The sequence below is a fragment of the Vanessa atalanta genome, chromosome 19 (genome assembly GCF_905147765.1).
Source record: "Vanessa atalanta chromosome 19, ilVanAtal1.2, whole genome shotgun sequence".
Lineage (NCBI taxonomy): Eukaryota > Metazoa > Arthropoda > Insecta > Lepidoptera > Nymphalidae > Vanessa > Vanessa atalanta.
Window position 1 is genome coordinate 8,101,649 of NC_061889.1, and position 26,151 is coordinate 8,127,799.

The window sequence follows — 26,151 nt, forward strand, 5'->3', positions numbered from 1 at the left end:
GCTGTATTACTAAGAACATATCAGAAATAATACAGAGAAGTTGATTTGGAAATCCTTTTTATTTGATTGATAGTAAACATAAGTATAAATAACAATTTATACTTATGCATAATATTAAAAATGCAAAAGTAACTCTGCCTATCTGTTGATGGATAAGACGCTGATCCGAATTTGATGAAATTTAGTATAAAGCAAGCTGCAACCCAAGGAAGGACATACTTTCGTATACCCAAAATCGAACAACCACGCCCTACAAAGCGGACAAAGCCCCGAGTGACAATTAATTATCCATATATTTACGTTTTATAATTTTCAACGTCATTATTTTATCTCGATTTGAGAATACATAGAAGTCATATTATAAAAATAGAAAAGTACATCGAATACGACACAATCAAAATACATTTATTTGTATGAACAGACCAACAAATTCAAAAGTTTCAATATGAAAATTCTACCGAGAAGAACAATAAAGTCCTACACAATCATTCTTAAAAGAATCGCTACTCTAAGCTCAGTGGAGACACTGTTCTCTTCTCTGTTACGAACATTATTCGAACACTTTTTTTAGATCGACGTTTCTAATTTGATTTATATAACTCAAATTAAGTGCATGACAATAATGCGTTTGAGATTTTCTGTTAAGAGTCACGTTTTCTAGTCATCTTCCATCTCCTTCTTTTATTGCCTAACATTATTGATTACTATAAATTATAATCTAGGTATTGTACACATTTGTATAAAGAAAGACCGTACCAAATTTCTTTTTGATCTCACAGCGGCAAGGCAAACGTACAAATGTCACAACAAACAGCTATTTAAAGCGCTCCAGAAATAAAACATTACTATTAATAAAATTCCATTCACATTCCGTCTGTTCACGTGTGCTTGGATTCAATTTGCTTTTATTTTATAACGCGTATTGCCAAAATATTATTTTTATAATATTAGTATAATAGCTTTATCGATAGGTTTAACGTATAGATCCCGAGGTCCTAGGATCAAATCCTGGGTCAATAAATTATTCGTTTGACTGAATGGGAGTTTTATATAATTGAGAGTCATACTAAAGAGAACCATCGTATCCCAACAATACGTATATACCTTTATACTAACAATATAAATACAAAAGTAACTATCTCTGTGTGTTACGCCTTCACAACTAAACCACTGAACTGAATTTGATGAAATTTGTTATGAAAGTAAGCTTAAAAGGCATAGGCTACTTTTGTATTCCTTAAACCTACGACAGCGGGCAGAGACTAGTATTATACATAAATTAATGACTGTCTTTCTTTGTGTCACGTTCTTTTGCTATTCATTAATCTTATTGAATTTAAACTCTGTCAATTATAATCGACACTTGCGTGAATATGTTTGGTATAATACCATACAATATCTAGAAGGTAATTTGAATTGAAACATGTTAAGCAAAAAAATTCAGGAGGCTTTTCATTGCAAGCAAAGTATTAGCTAGTATTCTACTATACATATTATACGGGTAATAGATCGAGGGCCGTAAAGAAATAACACCCTTCATGTTCGCATAGGATATAATACCGTGCCCCGATCCAAATAATTTCCTGCTACCAATTCAAGTCATCAACCCGTCCCCATGGGCTCGCTTCCGTGAACCAGACGAACGAATGAACCGTATCGCGAATGAAAGTTTATCATTCGTTCGTCGCTAAAGTTCAGCAGACTTGGATATTCCCGACGGTAAGACGTTTACAACAAATTTAAAAACGAGGAAATGGTTTTAACAAATTAACAAATATTATTTAAATATATATATCATATTTGCGATTTATATCGGTATAATTTGAAACATTGGTGTTTTGCAATTTGGTTAAGTGGTTGTTGTTACTCAGACGTACCACCCAACCTATAACCCGTAACCGGTACTGGTCTCTAACACGTACAGTATAAAACAATATCGAAGTCATATCAATTAGGTAGAATTTTTATTTTAGAATAGAATCAAACATACAAGTCGTAAAATAAAAATATATATTTTTCATGTAAATCCAAAAAGTATCGTTCAAATCTCAGACACAACTAACGACCAGCTTAACGGCTGAATATTCCTTCGTTTCAAGTTCGAATAATATCGAGCCAATATAAGTTATCGAGTTTTTCAGTCGAGATATTCACAGTAACAAGACCGAAGTTAGCAGTGTTATAATCTCTTGCCTCGGTGCGCACTTGGGCTATCGGTTCTGTGTCAGATATCTCTCGAGTAGTATCGGATTAACGTCCCGTTGGATTGTTATATACAGTGAAAAAATAGAGTGCATCTGTGTATGTATGTATATAAGAGCCTAGATGGCCCAGTGGTTAGAACGCGTACATCTTAACCGATGATTTGGGGCTCAAACCCAGGCAAGCACTTCTGAATTTTCATGTGCTTAATTTGTGTTTACAATTCATCTCGTGCTCGGCGGTGAAGGAAAACATCGTGTGGAAACCTGCATTTGTCTAAATTTTAACGAAATTCTGCAACATGTGTATTCCACCAACCCGCACTGGAGCAGCGTGGTGAAATAATCTCCAAACCTTCTCCTCAAAGGCAGAGGAAGCCTTAGCCTAACAGTGGTAAATTTACAGGCTGTTAATATGTTATGTTTATGTCCCTTTGGATTATTATATAAAGTGAAAAATTAGAGTGCCTATGTATGTTTGCATGCACACTTCTGCATTTTAATATGACCTACTCGGTATTCTCTATTTAGAATGGCCGCAATGGCCGAAAACGGTTGATGACATCATCATTATCATATACTGCGCAAAAGAAAATAATCCAATTAAAATGCCATTAAATTTTCACCAATTACCATCCAATCTCACACTCAAAATTTTGTATAAATACGAAATTAAAGTTATTCATCTATCTGTCTATCAAATAATATAAAAGCAAGTTTAAACCCCTACTTTTTATCTAACACCTGACGATCGCTGACACCGATCGTAACACGCGAGCGAAACCGTGGGCGAACACTAGTATATGTATATGATGTAAAAATAGAGAGTGCATCTGTTCTAAACACATGAGCGCAGAAATTATACATTTTCCGTTACTGCGTTTATAATATGGAAAATGTAATTCTAAAGGTTGTTTATCTATAGTAAAACTATTAAGACCAGACAGTTGAATAATAAATACAGTATCCTTTGTTCTTTGATCACGAATAACGCAAGAATTATAATGATATCCATAGACAAGGTTAGGGAGAATATTTCGGCGAATGAAAGAACGAACGAAATTACGAAGGAAATGTTATCTTTTTAATTTAGCTTCGGTACTTGAACACATAGCGTTCTGCCAATGTCACGTACGAGGGCACGAATAAGGATGATTGAGGGAAAAAACGTTTAACCGATTATGTTTACTGAAGAAATATACACTGATATTATAAATGCGAATGAATTGTGTTATATTATTAACTCTGTCTGTCTGTTACTTTTTTACGGCCAAACTACTGAACCGAATTCGATGAAATTTGGTATAAAGCAAGTTTGAATTTGAAACAAGGACATAGGCTAAACGCGAGCGAAGCCGCGAGCAATAACTAGTTTAAATTAAACCTTAACGTGTGCCAGGTACCTATTGTATTTAAGTTATTGTTAGTCAACCAATCTTTGCGTATTCATGATTACTAAAGTATTTTCAGACTGCTGGTATACGTGTATAGGGTACATGTAGTCATAATCATTAGTATTATTTATATATTCAAAGCATGAATCTCTATTAACGTATTGTTACTTTCTATTCGCATTAATGGCTGTACTGATTTACTTTAAATACATATATAGATTTGGTGGTTTAACCTAATGAGCGGTATGTATTTATTTGGTGGTAGGTCTGGGTAGGTATCTCCCACAAATATTCTACCGCCAAATACTTAGTATTGTTGTGTTACGCTTTGAAGGTTGAGTAAGCACGTGTAACAACATTTACAAGAGAATTACATCTTAGTTCCAAGTTTAGTGACATATTGGCGATGTAAGGAATGGTTAATATTTCTAATAGCGCCAATGTCTATGAGCGATTACGACCACTTACCATCAGGTAGACCACAAAAAAATACATAGGGTTCAAACTCCGTAACAGACAGACATACAGAGTCACTTTCGCATTACAATATTAGTAAATAATGCAGTAACAACAATACACGACGGCAAGTGAAATGATTCAGTACGTAACGCCGTAAATCAGGCCGTTATTTTTTTTAAAAGAAACATTTGTTGATAATAGTTATTTTGTACTACGGAACCGTAAAATCACACGAATAAATGAGAGTTCCCTGAAACGTCCCGATCGCAAGAGACAACTTCCGGCGGCGCCTTTCACTTCCTATCTCGCCTCAGTCGAATATTTCGTTTCCAAATCATATTTCGTATTTTTGACTTGAATTCTTTCGAAAAATATCGTTTCACCAGTAATATTTATTAAACTGGCAACCCGCATCATTTTCACGCTAATATTTACCGTTTATATAATAAAAGCTTTATTTGACGTCAAAACAGCTATCTGGATGAAAATGAATTTAAAAAATCTTATATATAATAATAATACTATCAAGAGGTAAAATTTGTTCATTTGTATGTAGGGAGCTCCGCCAACTCCGAAACTAATGGTCCAATTAAAAAAAAGTTTCACTGGTTGAAATCTACTTTATTCTTGAGTGCTACTATATATAAATTATATTTATTTCATATTATTTTCTTTATTAATAAATTGCCATGTGAACCCGGGGCGGGTCGCTGGTAAAAAAAAAAAAAATATAGAAAAACGCAAACCGACACCTTATCACACAATATTACAGTCTAGTTTTAAATATCAATACTTCAACAAAAACCTACTTTACAAATCCCTGGAAAGGACATTCAATGCAAAATGATTAAATTTACGACGTCTAGTCAGCGGACGGACAAAGTTTAGGAATAACGTGCAAAGTCTGAAACGGACGCACAGAATGGGCTTATCCGTAGCGGGAAACGGAGCGAATCGTCCATGATACGACATTTACCCTTTACAAATAAAAACAATGCTTGTTTCAACACGGCCGCTAACTTTAAACTTTATAGACTCTGTAATACGAACTAAATAGCTGTAAAGTTTGTTCAAATATTTGTTTCCGACAAATAATACACTAATATATTATTTCGAACTCTATTGTTTGTGGAATAGAGTTGATTTTTGGACGATTCGAGTTTTATGTACTCCTGGCGTACAGCCAGAGTCATGGGTAAGCCAAAACTGTGACAGTATGAGTTTCACATTGCAAATACACAATACTGCCGTCTCGTGTTGTCAAATGACCATCTTGAGTTGTTGAGTAAATATTTCGCTGCACGGAACAAGTGTTTGTTCTTCTTATGAGATTAATTTATATACTGAGAAATTTTACGAGACGTAAAATAGCGTTTTATAAGTATCAAGCTTTTATCTTTATGATACGGCGCTAATAAATCTTAATTTATATTAAAAATGATTGTGTGTTTGTTTGTTTGTTTCACTGTCAGGTCTAATACATAGTGTGCCATTAAGAAATATTACATACATACATACATGATACAATTTACAAAACTTTTTTAAAATACATGTTTATAAATTTAAGGCACACTTGTTTTGTCATTTTCGTTGCAAACGAGATAATACTTTGTTTTTTAAACAAAAAATTGACTAATGTTTTTTTAGTCACTAACTCTTATTAATGAACCTTCATTACTAAGCTTAATTACCAATATTCACATTCCAAGTCTAATCTACGTTTTATTTTAATATATATTTTTAAATAAAGACAATCAATCAATTAGTCTACTTACATTTATTTTACGTTTATTTAAATTCGATAAGTGTATCGGAATCGGTATCGGTATCGCCGATATTTTTCTAAGAGTATCGGTATCGGTATCGTATCGGCAGCAAGGCGTATCGATGCATCCCTGATTAAAATATACTTTTTAACGTTGAGTTTAATGCAAAAACCGTGTCTCGAACAGACCGTTTTCTTAGTGTTATTGATTAATTTGACAACATGCAGACACTTACTTATTATGTGAAAGAAACTGGCAACTATAGTAAAAATATATCTTGGGTGAAGTTGCAGGACTAAAATAGCTTATATTAAAAAACTCACTTTAACGAGACTGAGTCGTATGGCCAGACTGGTGTGGTCGGAGGGGTTGGCGCTCGTCGTGAGCAGCAACTCGCGCACGCTGCGGAGAGCGGACTCCGCACCACCCGCACCACCCGCACCACCCGCACCAGTCGCACCAGTCGCACCAGTCGCACTAATCGCACCGACTGCGTTGTTGTTCTTAGTCGCTTCGGAGAACCTATTTTTAAATAAAATATCGTATTAAACGTAAAGTACCATCACTTCGGAATAAAGATTCTACCGAGTAGAACCAATAAAAAACTCAGTAGTTACTCTTTTCCAACATTGGATATACAAAGTTATGTCAGTTGAATACAACGACGGTAATCTATTTAATATATCCGTCCTGAAAGTGAATAAGTATTAACTCCAAGCTTTTTTTTTCATCTATATAATCTTGTGTCCAATAATATGTGTATTGTGTAGATGTTATAATAACAAACGGTTTGAATTTATAAATTGGCAAAGTTAAAAATATTTGCGGAATTTTATTATAGAAACGAATATCACGTCGGAAACTTGGGAGTTCTAACTTCTCGTGTTCACGTACATCACAATGTAAAGTGGAATCATAACCATTCAAGTGATGTACACATCAACACAAAGGTTAACAATAGTCAGCGGAATCCGGGCGCGCCGGCAAGGCACGGGAGGAGGGTACGGTGGGTACCTGTGTCGCGCGGCGTGGCGCGCGCGCAGCGTGTGCGCGTCGAGCTGCTCGCGCACGGCCGCGGCCAGCGCGCCGCCGCACGCGCGCAGCACCACGCGCCCCAGCGCCGAGATCTCGTTGGCCTCGCGCTGCCGCGCGCGCACCTGCGCACGGGCATCGTTGGAGACACTGAGTCACGCCAGTCTACTCGGAGTGGGCACGGGCATGGATCATTTCCATCTCATTCCATCCTATCGCATCGTACCGACACTGCGAGGCTTACGGGCTCACTCACCCCGCAGACCGAAATACACTAATTTATTTTGATGACCTCGCAAAAAATTAAAGCCACCGACTCTAAGGTGAGGTATCGTTTGATGTGTTTACATCAAAGATCTGTTCTGTACATTTATAATAATAAATAACAATATTATCACCATTTATATATAAAATTAGCTTTATTTAGCGGAAATGAATTCAAATAATAGTTAAAGTTGACAAATTTATTGAAGTTAAACTAGAACTTATTTTCGTTTTGTGAGGCATACGTGAAATAAAGATATAAAAAAAGGATTAATAAAAAAAACTGTTTTAAAAAAGGAGCCTCTTGTATCTTGAGCCTGTCCATGTATGAATCTGCCCTAAATATCATTGAATATACCATAAATATTATATATTGATAACGTATGATAAACCTGTTTATCCAAATCCTCCAGCTGTTGTTGTGTGATATTCCCATTAGCGGCTGTATCCAAGTCTCGTTCCAGAGCATCCAATGCTTCTCCCCCTTTTTCTAAAGCAGCATAAAGCGCCGCCCAGGACGATTGGCAACGCGACCATCTATGCCATTTTAATTAAGGTATAATACTTTAAAAATATAAAATATTCATCATTTTGCACAAACGATTTAAGCGTTATTTATTGAGCAATAATTGTGCTACACTTTACTTACTCTTTATTACTTCTATGAAAATAGTCTACTCGTTAAGAACTACCCTGAAAAAGGACTTTTCAATTCAATCTCCAACTACATCCAATCGACTTGAGCAGTAAATAAATGAGGGATTCGACAACACCCTAATAAATTTTTAGGGTCGACAGATATTGATAGTTAAACATAAAAATCAAACTGTTGTTTCCCTGTGCTCGTTGAAAAAAAAAACCTAATGAATGTTATATACATTTACTAGCGAGGAATGAGGACCAGGTTGTGAGAAAGGTTTGAGTATGGATGTGGATGGATATAGAGGTAGGGGGCGACCCAAGAAACGATGGATGGATTGTGTGAAAGACGATATGGTTAGAAAGAATGTCACTTGTGAGATGACGTCTGACAGAGAAGTATGGAAGAAGAAGACATGCTGCGCCGACACCAAGTAAAATTGGGATAAGGGCAGGAGGATGATGATGATGTTATACTAGCGGCCCGCCCCGGCTTCGTACGGGTGCAATGCTGCCACTAATTGTAAAATAAAATGTCTTACAACGTTCACAGTTTTTCAGTCATTAGACAATACAAATAAAATTGCTTTGAAAATAAGCCATTATTTCTCGTAAAAAGTAAAGGATAAAAAATGATTATTGTGGCCTACTGGTAAGAGATAGACATATACCACCATCACGGACTTTTTTAAAGACCCCTTTTAAGGTGTATTTGATCTATCTCGTAGGGTTTAGTCAGCGTTTGCAAAGTAAGCGCCAAAAAAGTGTTTATTTACGATATCACTTCAGAAACCTCTAAAATTATAAGTTTTTCTCTACTATATTGTGCATTATACATATAACCCTTCCTCTTTAATCAATCTATCTATTAAAAAAAACCGCATCAAAATCAGTTATGTAATTTTAAAGATATAAGCATACATAGACAGCGGTGCGTGACTTTGTTTTATACTATGTAACGATTTTTCGTGTATTCGTTTCGTGTGTCGAATACATATTTTGAACATTGGGATGTCCAAGGAAAGTTTATATAGAATTTGCATGTATAATTACAGTTTAATCCACAAACATACCAAGTCATTTATTTTATAGTCGGGGCATTCTGTCCTCCACAGGGTCATAAACTACCCAAAATGAGATATTTAACGTGTATATAATACCTTTCGTGTCTCTCCTTGTAAACTTCAAGCAGCGAAGTCCACTCGGCGCGCAGTTTGTCTCGCACGCGTTTGACCTGCTCGCTCGCGGTCTTCCGAGATGCGAAGGAGTATGAATTTTCGATTTCCTCCACGGACGTCTGTATGTCCTCCATCGACGCTTTTATTCTCTGTTAATAAGAATTTAAATGTTACTTTGATATACTGTATTATATGTTTTTGCCTTTTCTTGTCAACATCTAAAATTAGTTAAAATTTGATAATGCAGGTAAGTATCTAATAACAAAACGTTTGATATACATCATCATTCGTATCAAACACAAACCATCTATTAAATCATAAATGCGATGTAATGCTACGAAACGTTACAACTGGGTGGTGAGGAGAGATAAGGAGATTGCTGCCAGGTGGCCCATGTGCCAGTCCGCCTAAGCTATAAAATAAACACGCGGGCACCCACCGCCAGCGCGTCCTCCTGCAGCGGGAAGTCGTCGTAGTCGCGTCCGCAGAGCGGCGGCGCCCGCAGCGCGGCGAGCGCGGCGGCCACGGCCTCGCGCGCGCGGTTGGCGCGCGTCACGAACTCGCCGTTGCGGGCCTCGTTGCTCTCCTGCGTGCCGGTGGCAAATTAATTATAATAAATATAATATAATAAAATATCACATACATTACTGTGATCCCAATGTAAGTAGCTAAAGCACTTGTGTTATGGAAAATCAGAAGGAACGACGGTACCACACACACCCAGACCCAAGACAACATAGAAAACTAAGAGTGGCGTACCCATGAAAACCGGTGTACACACTATTCGTCAAAAATGTGTTTATTGTTAATTCAATCGCTATACAGCTACAGTGAGTATTGAGTTTATTACTGGTTCCGTTTTGGTTGAATATTCCGTACCAATGTTACATTCGAGCATTACATTTTATTGAATGTTGTAAAATCATTCAAAGGTCTTCTAAGAAAAGTCCATTTTGATAAAATAAAAAGCTTTTTCTAGTATTTTTAACGTTAATCTAAACATGATATAAACTTATCAAGGAAATCTAAATGTAAATCTTTCAGCGTTCAACTCATTGACAAACGTAAAATTAGTAAGGGTGATAAAAAATAAATTATAGAAATTAAACTCACCGTTTTCTTTCTATCCTTCTTCGGCACTGTTGCCTCATAGGCGTCTCTAATCCTATTAAACATGACACCCACATCACTGGCCGCTCTCTCCGGGAACGTAACTCTTTGCACGCGTAACTCCCTGCAGAGATCGTGTATACGCTTTAAATCATTCTCCCGATCAAGCAACTCCTCCTTCATCCCATCCCCTCCATTTTTGATCTTGACTTCGAAATCTTTGCTCCATTTCTGCATGCTCTCGATCAAGGTGTTCAATTCCTTAACGTCATCCTCGGCTTTGAGGGCCGCGTTGCGTTTCGTTTCGATTTCCGACATCACAATCGACCATTTGTTTCGTAACTTGTCTTGGTAGTGAGTCTGTAAATATTCCGCTAGTTGTGGATTGTCTTTGTGTTTGTTGTAGACGAGGCTGTCACCGCGCGATATGAGAGCTGCGGCATCGGGCGCTACAGATCCGAGCTGGTTCTTTAATATCTAAAAGTAAACAGTTCAAGATGAGCACGAAATCATAAAGTTATTAACTCGTAGAATTCATCCAATCCAATTAACAAAGGTGGCTTGGTAAATATTGTTTATGGACAACTTTAAATTTACCAATTTATTTTAAATCTAAATATTTAGATTTGAAGCTAATTAAAGATATTGTTACATTGATTTTATTTTAAACATTTTTTTTTATAATAAATATAAAGAATGTTCAATTTCATACGAATGAAATGTGTTGTGAAATGAATTGAATGTGTTGCCGTATTCAATGTCATACGAATACGGCAACACATGTCTCTTCCCCGGTTCTTAGTCCTACAAGAGTCGGTTCCCTGTACTGACCTCCAACCTCTTGGCGGGGTCTCGCTCGCTGGCCACTCCCCCCACAGTGAGCAGCATGACGTGCATGCGGCGCGCCATCCGCTCGGCCTCGCCCGCGAACTGCTCCAGCTCCTCGTCACACGCGTTCGGGAAGCGGCGCTTCAGATCCGAAGGCGCGGCCCGATCTAACGATTCGCTCGTGTCGTCTGTCTCCGGCGAGCTCTCGGTTATATCCGATATCTAAACACACCGAGTGGTTTTATTTATACTATGAAGTCTGCTGTTAGTAATTTTACACCACTACCAAAACTCACACTGTAAACTATCGAACACGTTATAAACCGAGCTGACCTAACCGAATATTTCAACCACAAAAAGTATTGATATTTGGCAAAACAATAGAAGATACTATTCTTAATGTTTTTTTAATGGTTTCATTTCGCTATGGTTATAAACCTTATTTTTTATAATTGATTTCAATTTCGACGGTGTAGAGTGTAGACGGTGTAAATCGTGAGGAAACGTACATATTTCTGATAAAAAATTGTCACATGTGTATCCACAAGTCCGCAATGCAGAAGAGTGGTAAATGACCACAAAAACGTTCTCCTCTAAAGACGTAGAAACCTTAGTCATATTATTTAGATAAAATATGATTAAATTTGCGTTAACAATATAACTAATTTATAAAATAATATATACATCCATACATATAGAGCCGAGATGGCCCAGTGGTTAGAACGCGTGCATCTTAACCGATGATTTCGGGTTCAAACCCAGGCAGGCACCACTGAAATTTCATGTGCTTAATTTGTGTTTATAATTCATCTCGTGCTCGGCGGTGAAGGAAAACATCGTGAGGAAACCTGCATGTGTCTAATTTCAACGAAATTCTGCCACATGTGTATTCCGCCAACCCGCATTGGAGCAGCGTGGTGGAATATGCTCCAAACCTTCTCCTCAAAGGGAGAGGAGGCCTTTATCCCAGCAGTGGGACATTTACGGGCTGCTAATGCTAATGCTAAATATACATAACTTTTTTTTTGTATCACAAATTACGTACTTGGGCATAATCATCAGTCCGCTGATATTTTTCGTTCGAAATTTTCTTATCTCTGGTAACAGGTATTTGTGACTTCAGACCAAATAATGGACTCGCTGAAGCCCTGGATTTCGGCGATGGAGGAATGTCCTCTTGTTCTTCATCTTGACCGGGCTTCGGTGACATGGCTACGACATGAACCTGTTTCTTATTCTTGTCTTCTTTAATAGGTGTCGATGTTGACAGTGGTTCTTTAACATCGAATTCAGATGCAGAGAGACGAACCTATGAATAATTATTATACAATGAGATTCATGTATAAATTATTACTAAAATATATATTAAATTAACTAATTATATATTAAAGTAAAATAAGATATAAATTTATATAATTATTTATTTTTATGTTCAGATAATATAATGACGTTTTCTTTTTTTAATTTTTATTAATAGTATACCTGTTGAGTGTCTTCGACTTCTGAATAAATGACTTCATCCACATCACTGTTAGTCGATTGGCTTTTAAGTGTTTCAGGTTTCTTTGCAACATCTTCTTTCTTTAGTTTTTCCTCCTCTGATGCATCACTTGCTAAGGTAACGGTCGCAGAAGGCTCTGGTAACGCTGCTTGATCTTTAGGAACCTCATCCAGTATCAAATATTCGTTAACTTCATCTCTCATCAAATGCTTTTGAGCTTCTTTTTGCCTTACCGCTAAGTCATATAATAAAGGACACTCTTTAGCTTCTACTCCTTCTGCTGGAGTAGATGGTGGTGTACTCATTGAAACATCTTGATCTTTATCTGAAAACGGTATCAAATCCGGAACATCCAGAGTCACTTTCATTACTTTTGATCTTTCTTCATTGAAACCACTTCTTCTTTTAAGTATACCTAGGGTTGGCTTCATTCTATGATCAAGTGTTTTAACTTCAACGACGAATGTTTTAGGTTCTGAACCTAAATCAACTGAATTTCGTTTAGAATTAGGTTTTTCATCATCAGATTCTTCTATGGATTCTCCTTCTGTATCGTCAATAATCTCAACCGTCTCTACCGTTTGCGGAATAAACTCGACTACAGTTTCAACTGCATCGGATGGATATATCTCCATTGGTTCTACTGGACTAACAGTCGACTTGACAATCTCATGTTCCTTAACTTCCACGACATGAAACGGATCAGGTTTAGATGTTTTAGCCTGTGCTACCGGTAATTTAGGCTCGATTTTATTCTTAGATATTTGCGTAAACAAGTCACTGTCTTGTAAGAGATTGAATGTACTACTATCTTTGCGTGGCGTTTCCGGTGTCGATGGTAAAGAACCCATGATAGAAATAGATCCTTCAATTGAGTCGGTGGACATGGTACTTGTTATACTATCTGTCATGGGACTGCCGGCTTTCTTATTTCGTCTTTCCAGCGAAGAACCCCTACTTCTATTACCGCCCTCCTTAACTTCTTTCTTTATTGGCACAGGACTCTTTAAAGCTAAGGGTATTCTAGACTTCTTGAACTCTGGTTTCTCAGTCTCAGGCGAGTTTACCGGACTCTCTAATCGTCTCTTAATAGTATCCGTCACATTCTCATACTCAACAACTACCGCGTCATTGTCATCTGTGTTTGTTTCGGCCTGCAACCACAAACGGTCTTAGGACTGTTACGTTAATATTTGTTATTGGCACACGTTTGTTATTTACATATTAGTCAATGTTTAGTCCTGTTCAGTAAGACGGAGATGATCTTATGCATGAATCCCAAAGCGTCGCATGATGAGTGAAAGCATGATCCCTGTGAGTCCTTAAAGCCTTGTGATGTAAGATGTGTATCTAGGCCGTGACGTAAGCGTTCTGTTTACACCACACGTTTGCACCAACACCATGTCACTTATTTACACGTGTATAGTATAATTACAAATGAAAAACTTAGTATGATTGAAGAAGAAACATCACGTATCGTAGTGTATTGTACATCCCATTGTTAGGTATGAGGGTCACACAACAAATATCGTAAGTACTTTTAGTTTATTATAATATAAATCACACACTCAGGCTGAAAACATCGCGATAAACAATGCGGCTAAGCGTCTACGTGCTTACGTGTATAAACAGTGATTAGGACAAAGCAAAAAAACGGTTGAAAACTTACACTAAACGAAAAAAATATATGGAAAATTTGAAATGAACTCGTGAAGTACTGGAAGTGTACATTGTCATATGAACGTTACTTTTATAAACAGCAACAATGTATAAAATCCAGTTATATATAATTTTGAATTATTTCCACTATAGTATAAAACGATTTGAATAAATCGATTACTAATGATCTTAATTTTATAATAATAACATAAAAGCGAAATAATAAATTTGTCACTTACGGTTATTTTCTCTAAAATTCTCTCCCACTGTTTCAACAACGCTCTGTTGTCGATGGATTCCACTTCAGCCGCCTTCAACCGAACTTCAGTTTTCAACAGCTTTAATTTCGCCGCCGACATCGTTTCAGGACTGTCCAACTCTTGATCTATATCATTTAAGTATCTCTGGAGACTCTCTAGCTCCGTCTCCTTCTTTCCAAGACCATGGCGTTTCAAATTATCCCAACGAGAGTTGATATCGTCGATTTGTTCACGTAGACTCGCTAAATACACTGGGTCGGAACCTTTCGCGAATTCAACATAGTTAGCGTTTAGTTTATCTTTGATGGCTTCCATTCGGGACATTTCTAGTTCGAGCGTCTGTTTCCCGACGTTTCCTAAGCCTTGGAGCCAGGAGGTCAGAGACTGCAAATCGTTTTGTATCTCACGCGCAGTAAGCAGAGCAGTTTCTAATTTTGTCTTTGATTCGGTCACGTGTGCTCCAAGCTTGTTGTATAATTCCTTCAACATGTCTATTTTTTTGGAGAACTCTTGCGGTTCGGGGACGGCCTTCTCTTCGACCATCTTCCGACCAGTTTTGATAATTGATTCAACTTCGGATTTGATTTCACTTAGAGTGCGGTAAAATCTCTGTAATCAAATATTTATAATTAGATCGATGTACTTAAGTTTTTTTTTGTGTATTTTGTATTTATAGTTTTAATTTAAATATCTTACAAGCCACTTGTACAAGCTGACACTAAATACAAGTATCAAATAGAGAGTGTCGAAGTACATCTCCATGTAAGTAAAGCGGTTAGTACCGCGGTGTGCGAGGCGGACGATGGGAAGTGAATCAATCGCGTTACTCTATTGTGCCACGCCACTGATTAAAACCTTCATGTACGAAACTATCAATGTCCGAGTTATTTGGACACGGTTAAAACATTAATTATCATTTTTATTTAATTGACCAAATATATAATTTTATTGACTATATCCGACGTATAAATTTAAAGTATATTATTTTTGACACCTCTATATTTATTCTTAGTTTATGTACGCATAAATCTTTTATATTTATAACTAGATTCTTCTAGAAAAAAGAGTTTTCGTCCATTTCATAGCTTAATGAACCATATGTATTCATAATATTATTATATTATAAACTATTTTAATACTATTAACGAATTTTGTCAAAGTATGTCCGATGGGTCAGCCCAAAATATTGAATAATAGTAAAATCCCTATACTAAAAATACCGACTCCAATTTGCTTATTGGAACCGATTTGACGACACAGAATCCTTTCAACGACCGACAGCAGCACGCGATACAGTTGCGACAAAGCGGTCTACAATAGTTTATTGAACTACACATTCCATGGTACGTACGATTGGATTATTGACTACGCTGTATGATTATACCCTAATCTATCTTTGTTTTAAATGATTAAACGTTTTACTTTGTGATGTCGTCCTGACCGATTACGGCCACGTCGGTAAATCTCAAGAGACCAGCCAGCTACGCAGGAGAGATATTTTTTTTTTATTTTAATTTTACAACATCCACGGTTTACAGTTGCCCGTGATTTTTTAGATTTTATTTTATTACATTTTGGCGTTTTATATTTAATATGAGCCAAGATTGCCCAGTGGTTAGAACGCGTGCATCTTAACCGACGATTTCGGGTTCAAACCCAGGCAGGCACCACTGAATTTTCATGTGCTTATTTTGTGCTTATAATTCATCTTGCGCTCGGCGGTGAAGGAAAACATGTGTTTAATTTCAACGAAATTCTGTCACATGTGTATTCCGCCAACCCGCATTGAAGCAGCGTGGTGGAATATGCTCCTAACCTTCTCCTCAAAGGGAGAGGAGGCCTTTAGCCCAGCAGTGGGAAAATTTACAGGCTGTTAATTAAAAACATAACTGTATTTTTAGATGTTGAAAAAGAGTAACTACTGAGTTGAGGCTCTTAAAAAAATATATCAAAATAATTTCAAAGTTCGCAACAGAACGGAAATATATCTTCAACGGAATAGTAGCATAATTAGCGCTCGCTACAGTTGCAAACGAAGCTGGCGCGACAAAGTTGGCACTATTGACGCAAACGACAGTTTACGACGCCAATTATAGTTTTAGCATAAGTTTGACCTAGGTTAGGGATTTCGTTACGTTGCTTCGAATTGTTCAATTGTATTTGACGAACAAATTTTCACAAAGAACTGTTGTTCAATTTTTTTTGAATAAATATATATATTTTTTGAATAACGAGAGGTGTTTTTGCACACCCGGTTGGAACGAAGTTGCTTTCGTTATACATCTATACTTATAAAATAGCATGTCCTGACTGACTGATTCATCATCGCCGAGCGTAAACTATCAAAGTTAGGGCTATTAAATTTGGTGGGGTCGTTTTATTGAGTAAACACCCATTAAGGAAATAATTTTGGAAATTTTACTCCTAAGGGGGTGAAATATCCAAGGGGTGAAAGTCCATTTTTAAAATGTTTTAAGTTATTACGAGATACTAATTAAAATGAGTAGATACGTATTTACGCATTTCTGGATATTCTACCCTATGGGGTTAAATACATACCAATGTGGTACACAGAGTATACGTAATATAACAAGTTAATCTGTAAATATAATCAACTTCCCCGCGAGCAAAGCCGCGGGCAACAACTAGTTATGTATAAAATATATATAATAGACACAGTATAATAAAATTGATATAAAAAAAAAACCTGTGTGAATTAAAACAATAACCAAAAAATAAGTTTAAATAAATCCGTTTATAAAAGAAAGAGAAAGAGAGCGCCTTGAGGGGACATAATTTTATTTTTGCTATTTATAGCCTCTCTCTATTTTAAGCCGCGTAAAAAGGACTACGTTCCAAAACAAAACTTATCTATTAAAATTAGTATCAAACATATGATAAATTTTTGTTACATTTACATTTACGGTTGAAAATACATATCGACTTGCCTTGATTGTTCTAATATTAGCATACAGATAATAAAAACAAGGTAAACGTTACATATATATACGTCTCATATACAGTCGACCTTGAAATTTTACTTTAATCGTTTCCAAAGACAAAAGACTTATTTAGAAGGCAGAGATGTATGTGATCCTGTTGATGGTAAGCGTTCATCCATTAAACCTAATATTCATATTTGACTAACATGTAAAGATGTTGGAATTATATACCCGCCTCAATTTCACTCACACTGACCGCAACCGCTAATTGACGTATACCACAAAGCATTAACTGGAATAATTCCTGTGTACGAGTGGCTTATTGACATATCGTAATTAGTTTGAGGTAAAATATAATACATATATACATCTGAGGAGGCACAGGCCAGGTTGTTTTACATCCGATAGTCGGCAGACATTGAGATCGTAATTAGATAATGCGATCAAATCTAATTTTGAATATTATAATAAAATATAAAATCAAACAACCAATCACAACTTGACTCAAATAGGATCGGACGAAGTCTTAAAATTTGGAGTTAGTTACTTTTTATTTTAAGAACAAAACATAATACATCCACTGAATATTTAGAGATGACGTCCGAGATGAGTATTGCAACACTCGAAAAACGAGTCGAGTATCTGTACGAGTGCAGTGAGTGCGGGTAAGAATGAGCGCGTCGGACGTACCAGGCAGGTGCGCAGCTGCGCGCGCACGGCGTCGGGGTCGGGCGCGCGCAGCTGCAGCGCCGCCGTGGCGCCGCGCTGCACCTCGCGCAGCACGTCGCCCGCGCGCGCCAGCCGCCGCGCCAGCCGCGCCGCCTCGCCCTCGCCGCCCGCCTCCTGCGCCTCCTGCGCCTCCTCCGCCTCCGCCTGCGCGGGCGCCGGGCTGCGCCGCTTCGGCTCGAGGAACTGCTCCTCGGCCTCGTTCAGGTTCCGCTACGAGTGAGAAAAGTTAGTAAAATGTACCGCGCCCTAGGTATTATCCTATCAAAAGGTTTTCATCACTGGATGCACGAAGCTTACCTCCGCGAGTTGCAGCTGGTCGCGCAGTCGCTCGGCAGCCTCTAGCTTTCCGGCCTCTCGGTACGCCTGCACCTGCTGCTCCACCTCTTGCAGCACACCGCGCTGCGCAGTAAACTCCGCCGACAGCTATCACATAACACCATATTGATAATAATGTCCTTCTATATAATAATAATAATTTCAACGACGTCGGACAATCTTAGGGACAAGGCTTTAGAAGTTGGCTGCTGCCTGCTGATTGCCCATCGAACTATGAAAGTGACAAAATAGATAGTTCGTGTTTAATCACACAATCGTGTGATCTATCTATAACGCCTCCTGAGCAGTCGTCTAGTGTCCGTTAAGAAAGGGCGCCATGGTGTACAGCGGTAACGAGGCAGCGGGTCGCTCACCTGCTCCGAGTGCACGTGTTCGTCGAGCAGCGCCCGCTGCCGCAGCGCGAGCAGCCACTGCTGCAGGTTGTCGAGCGACACCTCGCAGCGCGCCGCCTCGCGCGCCGCCGCCTCCAGCTCCGCCGTGCGCGCCGCCGCCTGGTGCGCACACACATATTATGAGCTCGTTTTTGTTGGACATAAAGACACAACCAGTTAATATGTGGAATTAAATTGACTAAATGTAACACACACAGTTCAACTTATAGTATAAAGAACTTTATAGTACCTGCTGTTGCAGCGTCTCCCACCGCTGAGTGAGCGCATCGATCTCTGCTCGTATCCAGTTGGGCATGATATGCGCGTCTGCGAGCTGACGGCCGACCGCCTCTATGCGACTCATGCGCTCCTCGCTTCGATTGGACACGTAGTTCTCCAAATCCTTTTTTTAGATTAATTTTAAAATTAATATTATGAAAATAACATTAAAGAAAAATACACAACAATGTTGTTCGTCTGTTCGGTATGCCAAGGCGAGCCTGAAGCATTCTAACGCCAACTCCGGATATTTTGTATTTCCGTATATATTTTTACGACTGAGGAATAATTTAAGTTGAAGTTTAAAAAACATGAGTAAGCTGTTTCTCCTATAGTCTACATGATAGATATAACTTGATCTTATGGTCGTCAAAATGATGACGCTCGAACACGACATATCGTCATAAGACATCTATGGTGGGGGTTATAACAATGTAGAGTATTTGACATGGCTCGTGACGTACGTAGAGCTCGTCGGAGATGTCCTCGGCGTCGGCGCGCGCGCGCCGCTCGCGCGTGAGGCGGCGCTGCAGCCCGTCCAGCCACGCCGCCTGCTGCGCCAGCCACGCGCGCAGCTCGCCCGACTCGTGCCACGCCTCCGCCAGCACCCTGACGTCGCGAACAAGGATAATAACACGCCGATTAGAAGCTCTATTCTTACGAAGCTCATTACCGGCAGATCTTTGGGTGCGCAGAATCCAATCGGTCACTCCGGTTTGCACCCTCGAGTACGAGACGAATTATGAACTTAAATTTGATTCAGCGATCGTTTAAGGTCGACTCGTATGCATGCATGGAGCCATCGCGGCTCAGTTAAAAGATGATTAAACTTGAGAATGTGATTAAAATAAAAGTATGAAAGCATGGGCACGCACTTGTAGCGCTCGTACACGGAGTGCGTGGCGCGCGTCCAGCCCGCGTTGAGCTGCGTGAGGCGCCGCGCCAGCGCCGGCGCGCGCTCCGCCGACAGCAGCGCCTCGTTGCCTGCGCGGACGTATACAGTATACAATATCTGCCAGATCTTTTTTTCTTCAATTTTAGAACCGTGCATTCAAAGCATTCACTTGAGAAATATACAAAATTATATATCAATTTACTAAACTCTCATATACTGAGAAAAACTTATTGTCTGCTCGGTGAATAGAATATTCAATAGTTTACACCTACTCATTACAGCAATTAGTTTCGCAAGAAATTACTGAATCGAAATTAGTATAAAAAAAACTTCGCGTGAAAGGTTCAAAGACATACATAAATTATCTTAACTCTAATTATACTGATCTAAACAAATCTCACCATCTTCGTTCAGATTCCTAAAATCGGGCGTCTTGTCATCGCACTTGTCCTTCAACGCCTGGAACCGTGTCTTCATCTGATATAATTCTGCCGAGTCTGATATGTTACACTCGTCTTCCTTCGGCATTTCATCTTCGATCTTTACAAGCCACTCCTCCATTTCGTCGATACGCCGTATCAATCCCTCCGTCTTCTCTAATGCTCGTCGTAAACTCTCATTGAGTTTGAGAGACGCCTCTGTAGCGGCTTCGTAGCGCTTCCGTAGATCTTTACCGTCGGCTTTCAATTGTTTTGATAAAGTATCATCGCAGTCTTCAAGTATCGTTTCGTTAGTAGCTTCAATGCTTTCTAACATTGCTTTGTAGTTAGATTTTTGTTCATCGAATTTCTGTAAATAATGTAATTGTTGTAAACTTGTAATGTCTCAAAGCGGTGCAAATGGTACATTAGGCTCATATTGCCATACATGTTAATTGAATCAATTGTTATTCAATTCAACATATAAAATACGACTAAAATTTGAAATTAAATAATAAAAAACCATAAAACTTACGTTACTAGTTTCCAGAAGTTTCTCTAACTCCGACACATCACCTATGGACACCACGGAGTTTTTATCCACGAATGTCTGCACACCGTCTAGCCACTGTTTCAGTTCACTCTGTTCTCGTTCCAATTTATCCACAAGCTCGATGCCTGAAATATTAATAATTATATGCATACAATATCATAAAATTTTATTGGCATTCGCATATTACTTTGAGGTTTATGTAAATTTATTATCTTATACATCCGTAAATTAACAATTTCAAAGATTTATTTAAGTACACATCACGTGAACCTCATTCCGTAATTCTAAATAAAATCACTAAATTACAATTTAACTAAAACCATTTTGTAATATAAAGTTACAAATTACTACCAGTAGGATGGTTTATCGCAATTAGTTTACGATTTAGCATAAATGTTAATACTTATCATATACTTGACCGATACGAACGTTAAAAACAAAATGTCAATGCAACCGCAACATACCTTTCTCTAACTTATTAATTTTCTGCTCGAGAATAGTCTTCGAATCGGAGAACCTCATGACTAGATTCTCGACGCTGCTCCTCAGATTTAATTCTTGCACGCTTCCTTTCTCGAACTTCTCTCGTTTCTCCTTCACGACGGCGTCGTACGACGCCTGCAGGTCGTCGAACTGCCGACGCATCAGCTTCAGCTCCTCGAGCTTCGTCCCCATGTCCTCCTTGGACGATATTATCGCATGTTCGCTGATAATCTGCGATTCCATCTCCTGTATTTTTCTTTGTACGACTTTGTACTCCTCGTCACTTTGCAATGTGGGAACTCTTTTATTGAGAGCGATCTTGATTTCCACTTCTCTCTTACTTAAATATAGAAGTAATTCTTCGAACGTTTCGTTTATTCGTTTCGCGTCCCTCTCGATTTCGTCCTTGTGCGATTTAGATATCGCTTTCGTGAGTAGTATTATCGACTGCGCGTTCAATTCTTTCAATTTCATTTCAAGCTGTTTAACCGCGCGTATTTTGTTTCGTAAATGTATTAGTTGATTGTTCGTTGCTGGTTCTTTCAACATTTTGTCTTTCCACGAGTGGACGTCGTCAAGTTCTCTCTGCAAGGCTTCTACGTTCTTGTAGAAGTTCTCTTTATCTTCCAAGAGGTTCATCATGTTTCGTATTTCAAGGAGCGTCTTCTGTATCGCCTCCCATCGTTTCTTTAATTCTTCGATACTGTCCGCGTGTAATTGAGCTTCCTCTGAAAAAGTAATTGTTCATATTTTTATTGTGTATATTTATTAGTATCTATTAATATCTCTTATATTTAGAACTAGTGGTCGCGCGCGGATTCGCTCGCATTTTAGGGGTTAGTTATCAGCTATTAAGCATAAAAAGCCTCTGTCTTTCCTTGAAGTTCAAGCTTGCTTCACACCAAATTTCATCAAATTCTGGTCAGTGATTTGGCCGTGAAAGAGCAACAAACAGACATGCAGAGATTCTTTCACATTTAAAATATTAGTATAGTATAATAAATATAAATTGAATGTTAATTCTATACTGACCTCGAAGCGACACATCAGCAGCGAGCCGGCGTTGTATCTCTTCCACGTTAGCGAAATCAGCGCGCTGCTCCTCGCTTTCGCGCTGCACTCGCTGGAGTAAAGCCCTAGCAGTCTCGCGCGACGACTCGCTGGAGCTCTCGCTCAGGGCCCGTAAACACTATAACGAACATTTATATACAATATGTAATAATCTTTTACAACCGTGACCTTTATTAGAATAACTTAACTGATGGTATTACTTTAGTAATAATAGAAAGCAAAAAATATTGATTTCTTCACTTGTCAGAACTTACTTCACTCAGCGCCTTTTCCGTCGTCTCTGCCCAGTTATCAAACACTTTATAACCAATCTGGAAATCTGAACTAGACTTGTCACTCAGACGAGGTTTCTTCGTCCGATGGTCAAGATCGAATGTCGTTGTAACAGTGCTGGTCGTAGTGATGGTACTCGTTCCCCCTGTGCTTTCCTCGGTCATCGTTATATCGAACTCGAAACCTAATTCCTTGATCTGAAAATTTATTATTGTTAATATATCCTGCTTGCACCACGTTTAAATAGTAATTTTGTAAGTAGCAAACGGTTCTAAATTATACTCTGCGGGAGTCCTAGGCACTAGCCAGCCGTTATACCATTTATATGGCCCGTTACTTCACACTTCTAAATAGATTTGATTACATGTATAATTTCCAGCAAACACTGTATATTGATATGATAATAAGCATGCTTAACTGGTGCATACGAACTTATAGACATAAGTTTGCCACGAATATTAGTTACAACTGTATTTGGCATATTTTTGTAAGTAAGGTAGATAGACATAACGCAAAACACATATTTTATGTACCTTATATATATGTAATACTAAATCTACTTATGTATGGTGCAGTATGATGCACCAAATAAAAAAAAAATCTGATGATCAATTAAACAAAATATAATCTTGTTTCTAATTTAGAAAAACTTTATCAGACACCAAAGATGAACACTCTCTACTTCAAACAGCCCTTATTCAAAAAAATGTATTCACCCGGTCTCCCTGTACACGTAGTATAAGCTCCAACGCCTCGATTTTGTCATGTAATTCATCAACACTATCCGCCAGTTCTTCGGCTCCTTCCATGTCTTGTAGCTGTTGCAGCAACTCTGATAAACCGTGTCGCTTAGCTATTAGAGATGCACTGCAGCGCTGTAGCGCTGATATTCGTTCTAGCACTTCACCGATCTCACTCGCTGGGTATGCCTCCATCTAAAATTAATTTATACATTTTTCAGCTAACTCACATACAGCCATTTTAAATTTTAGCAGAAATGGCGTTCAAAGCGAATTTAAGAATTCTGTCGCAACAAAAATTTTGCAATACAAAGGCAAAAATCGTATTTAAATATACTTGACAATGTACCTGCTTGAGGTCTGTTTCTAGTTGTTGGATGTCGGTACGCAGCTGTGCTTCCTGCTGGTCCATCGCGTCGCAGCGCTGCATGCGCTCGAGTCGCGCGAGCGTCCACTGACACGCGTGCGACCAGCGCTCGCCCAACGCTCGGAGCTGATCTTCTATCTCCGACACACCTAATCGACACAGACAGTATTCAATTTACAAAACACTCATCTCTTATCCTAACCTCTATCGCTACATTATAACAGTGACCTCAATTCAAGACGCTACTAGTAATTCTTACCTACTACATCTAATTTAAAACATTATGGATGACGTGTAACCGCAATTATTTTTTTATCATTTTAAGTAACCCAGTTGCACTGGTTATCCTCGTGACAGGGAACCACCTTCTGCCGAGACACATCTCATACAACATATTTTAGATTCAGATGCACCGAATTCACATCGGTGCTATTCTAAGTCTCGGTTATAAGTCACACTGGTAAGTCTCACTGGCGTCGTGCGCGTCGTCGTCGTCGACCACGAGCACGCAGTCGGCGAGCGCGTCGACGAGCGGCTGCTGGCGGCGCAGGTCGGCGTGCAGCGCGCGCGTGCTCTCCAGCGCCGCTCTGGGCTGCTCGTGCGCCGCCTCCATGCGCGACATGCGGTCCTCCGTCGCCGTCAGCCATTGCCTGGGACGGAGTATATGAGACGTTAATTTTGAGATCAATCTGGTACCTGTCTGTGTATGTACACATTATAATAACGATGTTGTGAAAAAAATGTACACATAGGCTCAAACTACATCTCAGTATATAAAGTTCCAAAACATATCGCGCTAAAACATATTATTACTAGAACTTGGCTGACACGCTACCGCGTGTCTAGATCATTAGTAATGACAATTCGTCTCGTGTATTGACGTATAAACGATGCCACGTGAGCGTTACCGGAAAGCGTTGAGCTGTCGATGTTGCGCGCGCATGAGGGCGCGATGCACGCGTGCCTGCTTGTCCATCGCTCCGAGCCGCAGCTGCTCCCAGCGCTGGTTGAGTAGACGCATCTGAAGACGGACCTGCACGGACGCAAATATCGATTCGTGATAACTTATTTTTGATATTGATATCTGGCATTCAGATTAGCAAATGGGATATAAGTAAAGGTATACTTTACTTTATTGATCTAATAGTTCTTATAACAAATGTTTTTGTTAAAAAACAATATGACAACAACACGAACAGCAATTATAATGTGATCATAATTATTTTGTAATTATAATTTTAGCCCAACATTGGCCATTTTACCATACCTACTGGTGTCAGCTGTACAATTACATTCAACACTATAATATACTGATTAGAAAGTACTTTTATGAGCCTACTTGAATTAAGAAAATTTTGATTTTATCGAACAGTTTTTTGTACAGCTCAGACTTCTGCTCAGCGGCCCACCACCGATAGCATCAAGGCCATATAAGGAGAACAAGGGCGCACGATCTGACCTCGTTGGCCTCGTCCCGCGACAGCGCCTGGTCGCGCACGAGGCGCGCGCCCTCCTCCAGCACGGCGCCCACGCGGCACTGCTGCTCCGACAGCTCCAGCAGGAATTTCTGGAAGCGATACGAACCATCATTAGGAGACCAGCACGGAAAGTGTTACCTTCTCGCTACAGTTCCTGCCGATCGACAAATCGACAAATGATCGATTTTTAAATTATGATTTAAACAAAAATACACAAAAACCTACTTGGACGAGTAAAATTATTCAATTCGTTTGCTTGATGGTCGTCAACACTATCTAAAAATCTAATAATAATTAGAAAGCACTTACACATATATTTCATTAAATACATTTAGTCCTATCCTATAAATATTAAGACAAACATATTTTGGGGTGAATCAAACGATAGCGTTATTCAAAAACTATTTTCAGTATCACATAAAAATTTTCAGTAATTTTTTTTCCAGTTTAATGACCATACCTCATGAGAGTGGAAATGTTCTTTAAGTGCTGCTAAGTAAGCGCCAGGCTGGTCGACTTCGCTCTCTTCAGGTAGTGGTGACGCGTGCAAGCGTTCTTCGCCGTCGAGTAGGGCTGCGAGTGCGTCTTCTAATGCAGCACCGTAAGCACCTAGCTCCACTGAGCAAGTTGTAGCTACGGATACCGGACGAGACGCTGCTGCACTTCCTCCACAGAGTACCTGAAATGTTGAAACAAACCCTAGTTAAAAATCATGAAACAATAACTCAAACACCTAGAATTATAATATGCAAAGTAACTTAGCGTTTTTTGTGTAATTCAAAACTTTCAATACAAACAAGCAATAAATACATAAATCGTTAACAAAAGATCTATTAAAGATTAGCAATAGTATAAACCAAAGGTAAGTGCCAGTGACAAAATATCATCTTAGATGACATTCCTTCTTAGAATGCGCCTGTATAT

General features: G+C 38.7%; 1 protein-coding gene across 3 annotated transcripts in view; it reads right to left on the minus strand.

The window, feature by feature from the left end:
- Nucleotides 1-26,151, minus strand: part of LOC125071227 (dystrophin, isoforms A/C/F/G/H) — a 557,159-nt gene that overhangs the window by 506,892 nt on the left and 24,116 nt on the right. For all 3 annotated transcript variants that reach the window (XM_047681335.1, XM_047681338.1, XM_047681337.1), the window contains exons 8-34: nucleotides 25,688-25,906; nucleotides 25,209-25,316; nucleotides 24,658-24,782; nucleotides 24,221-24,399; nucleotides 23,732-23,898; nucleotides 23,359-23,577; nucleotides 22,624-22,839; nucleotides 22,331-22,487; nucleotides 21,280-22,026; nucleotides 20,798-20,940; nucleotides 20,245-20,632; nucleotides 19,824-19,932; nucleotides 19,413-19,557; nucleotides 18,920-19,072; nucleotides 18,652-18,789; nucleotides 18,260-18,385; nucleotides 17,924-18,172; nucleotides 14,271-14,900; nucleotides 12,354-13,526; nucleotides 11,917-12,180; nucleotides 10,875-11,093; nucleotides 10,047-10,520; nucleotides 9,373-9,519; nucleotides 8,916-9,082; nucleotides 7,509-7,653; nucleotides 6,835-6,977; nucleotides 6,144-6,342 (exon numbers count right to left, since the gene is read on the minus strand). In XM_047681335.1, the coding sequence (XP_047537291.1) occupies nucleotides 6,144-6,342; nucleotides 6,835-6,977; nucleotides 7,509-7,653; nucleotides 8,916-9,082; nucleotides 9,373-9,519; nucleotides 10,047-10,520; nucleotides 10,875-11,093; nucleotides 11,917-12,180; nucleotides 12,354-13,526; nucleotides 14,271-14,900; nucleotides 17,924-18,172; nucleotides 18,260-18,385; nucleotides 18,652-18,789; nucleotides 18,920-19,072; nucleotides 19,413-19,557; nucleotides 19,824-19,932; nucleotides 20,245-20,632; nucleotides 20,798-20,940; nucleotides 21,280-22,026; nucleotides 22,331-22,487; nucleotides 22,624-22,839; nucleotides 23,359-23,577; nucleotides 23,732-23,898; nucleotides 24,221-24,399; nucleotides 24,658-24,782; nucleotides 25,209-25,316; nucleotides 25,688-25,906 (7,149 nt within the window). The remainder of the gene's footprint in view (nucleotides 1-6,143; nucleotides 6,343-6,834; nucleotides 6,978-7,508; nucleotides 7,654-8,915; nucleotides 9,083-9,372; nucleotides 9,520-10,046; nucleotides 10,521-10,874; nucleotides 11,094-11,916; nucleotides 12,181-12,353; nucleotides 13,527-14,270; nucleotides 14,901-17,923; nucleotides 18,173-18,259; nucleotides 18,386-18,651; nucleotides 18,790-18,919; nucleotides 19,073-19,412; nucleotides 19,558-19,823; nucleotides 19,933-20,244; nucleotides 20,633-20,797; nucleotides 20,941-21,279; nucleotides 22,027-22,330; nucleotides 22,488-22,623; nucleotides 22,840-23,358; nucleotides 23,578-23,731; nucleotides 23,899-24,220; nucleotides 24,400-24,657; nucleotides 24,783-25,208; nucleotides 25,317-25,687; nucleotides 25,907-26,151) is intronic.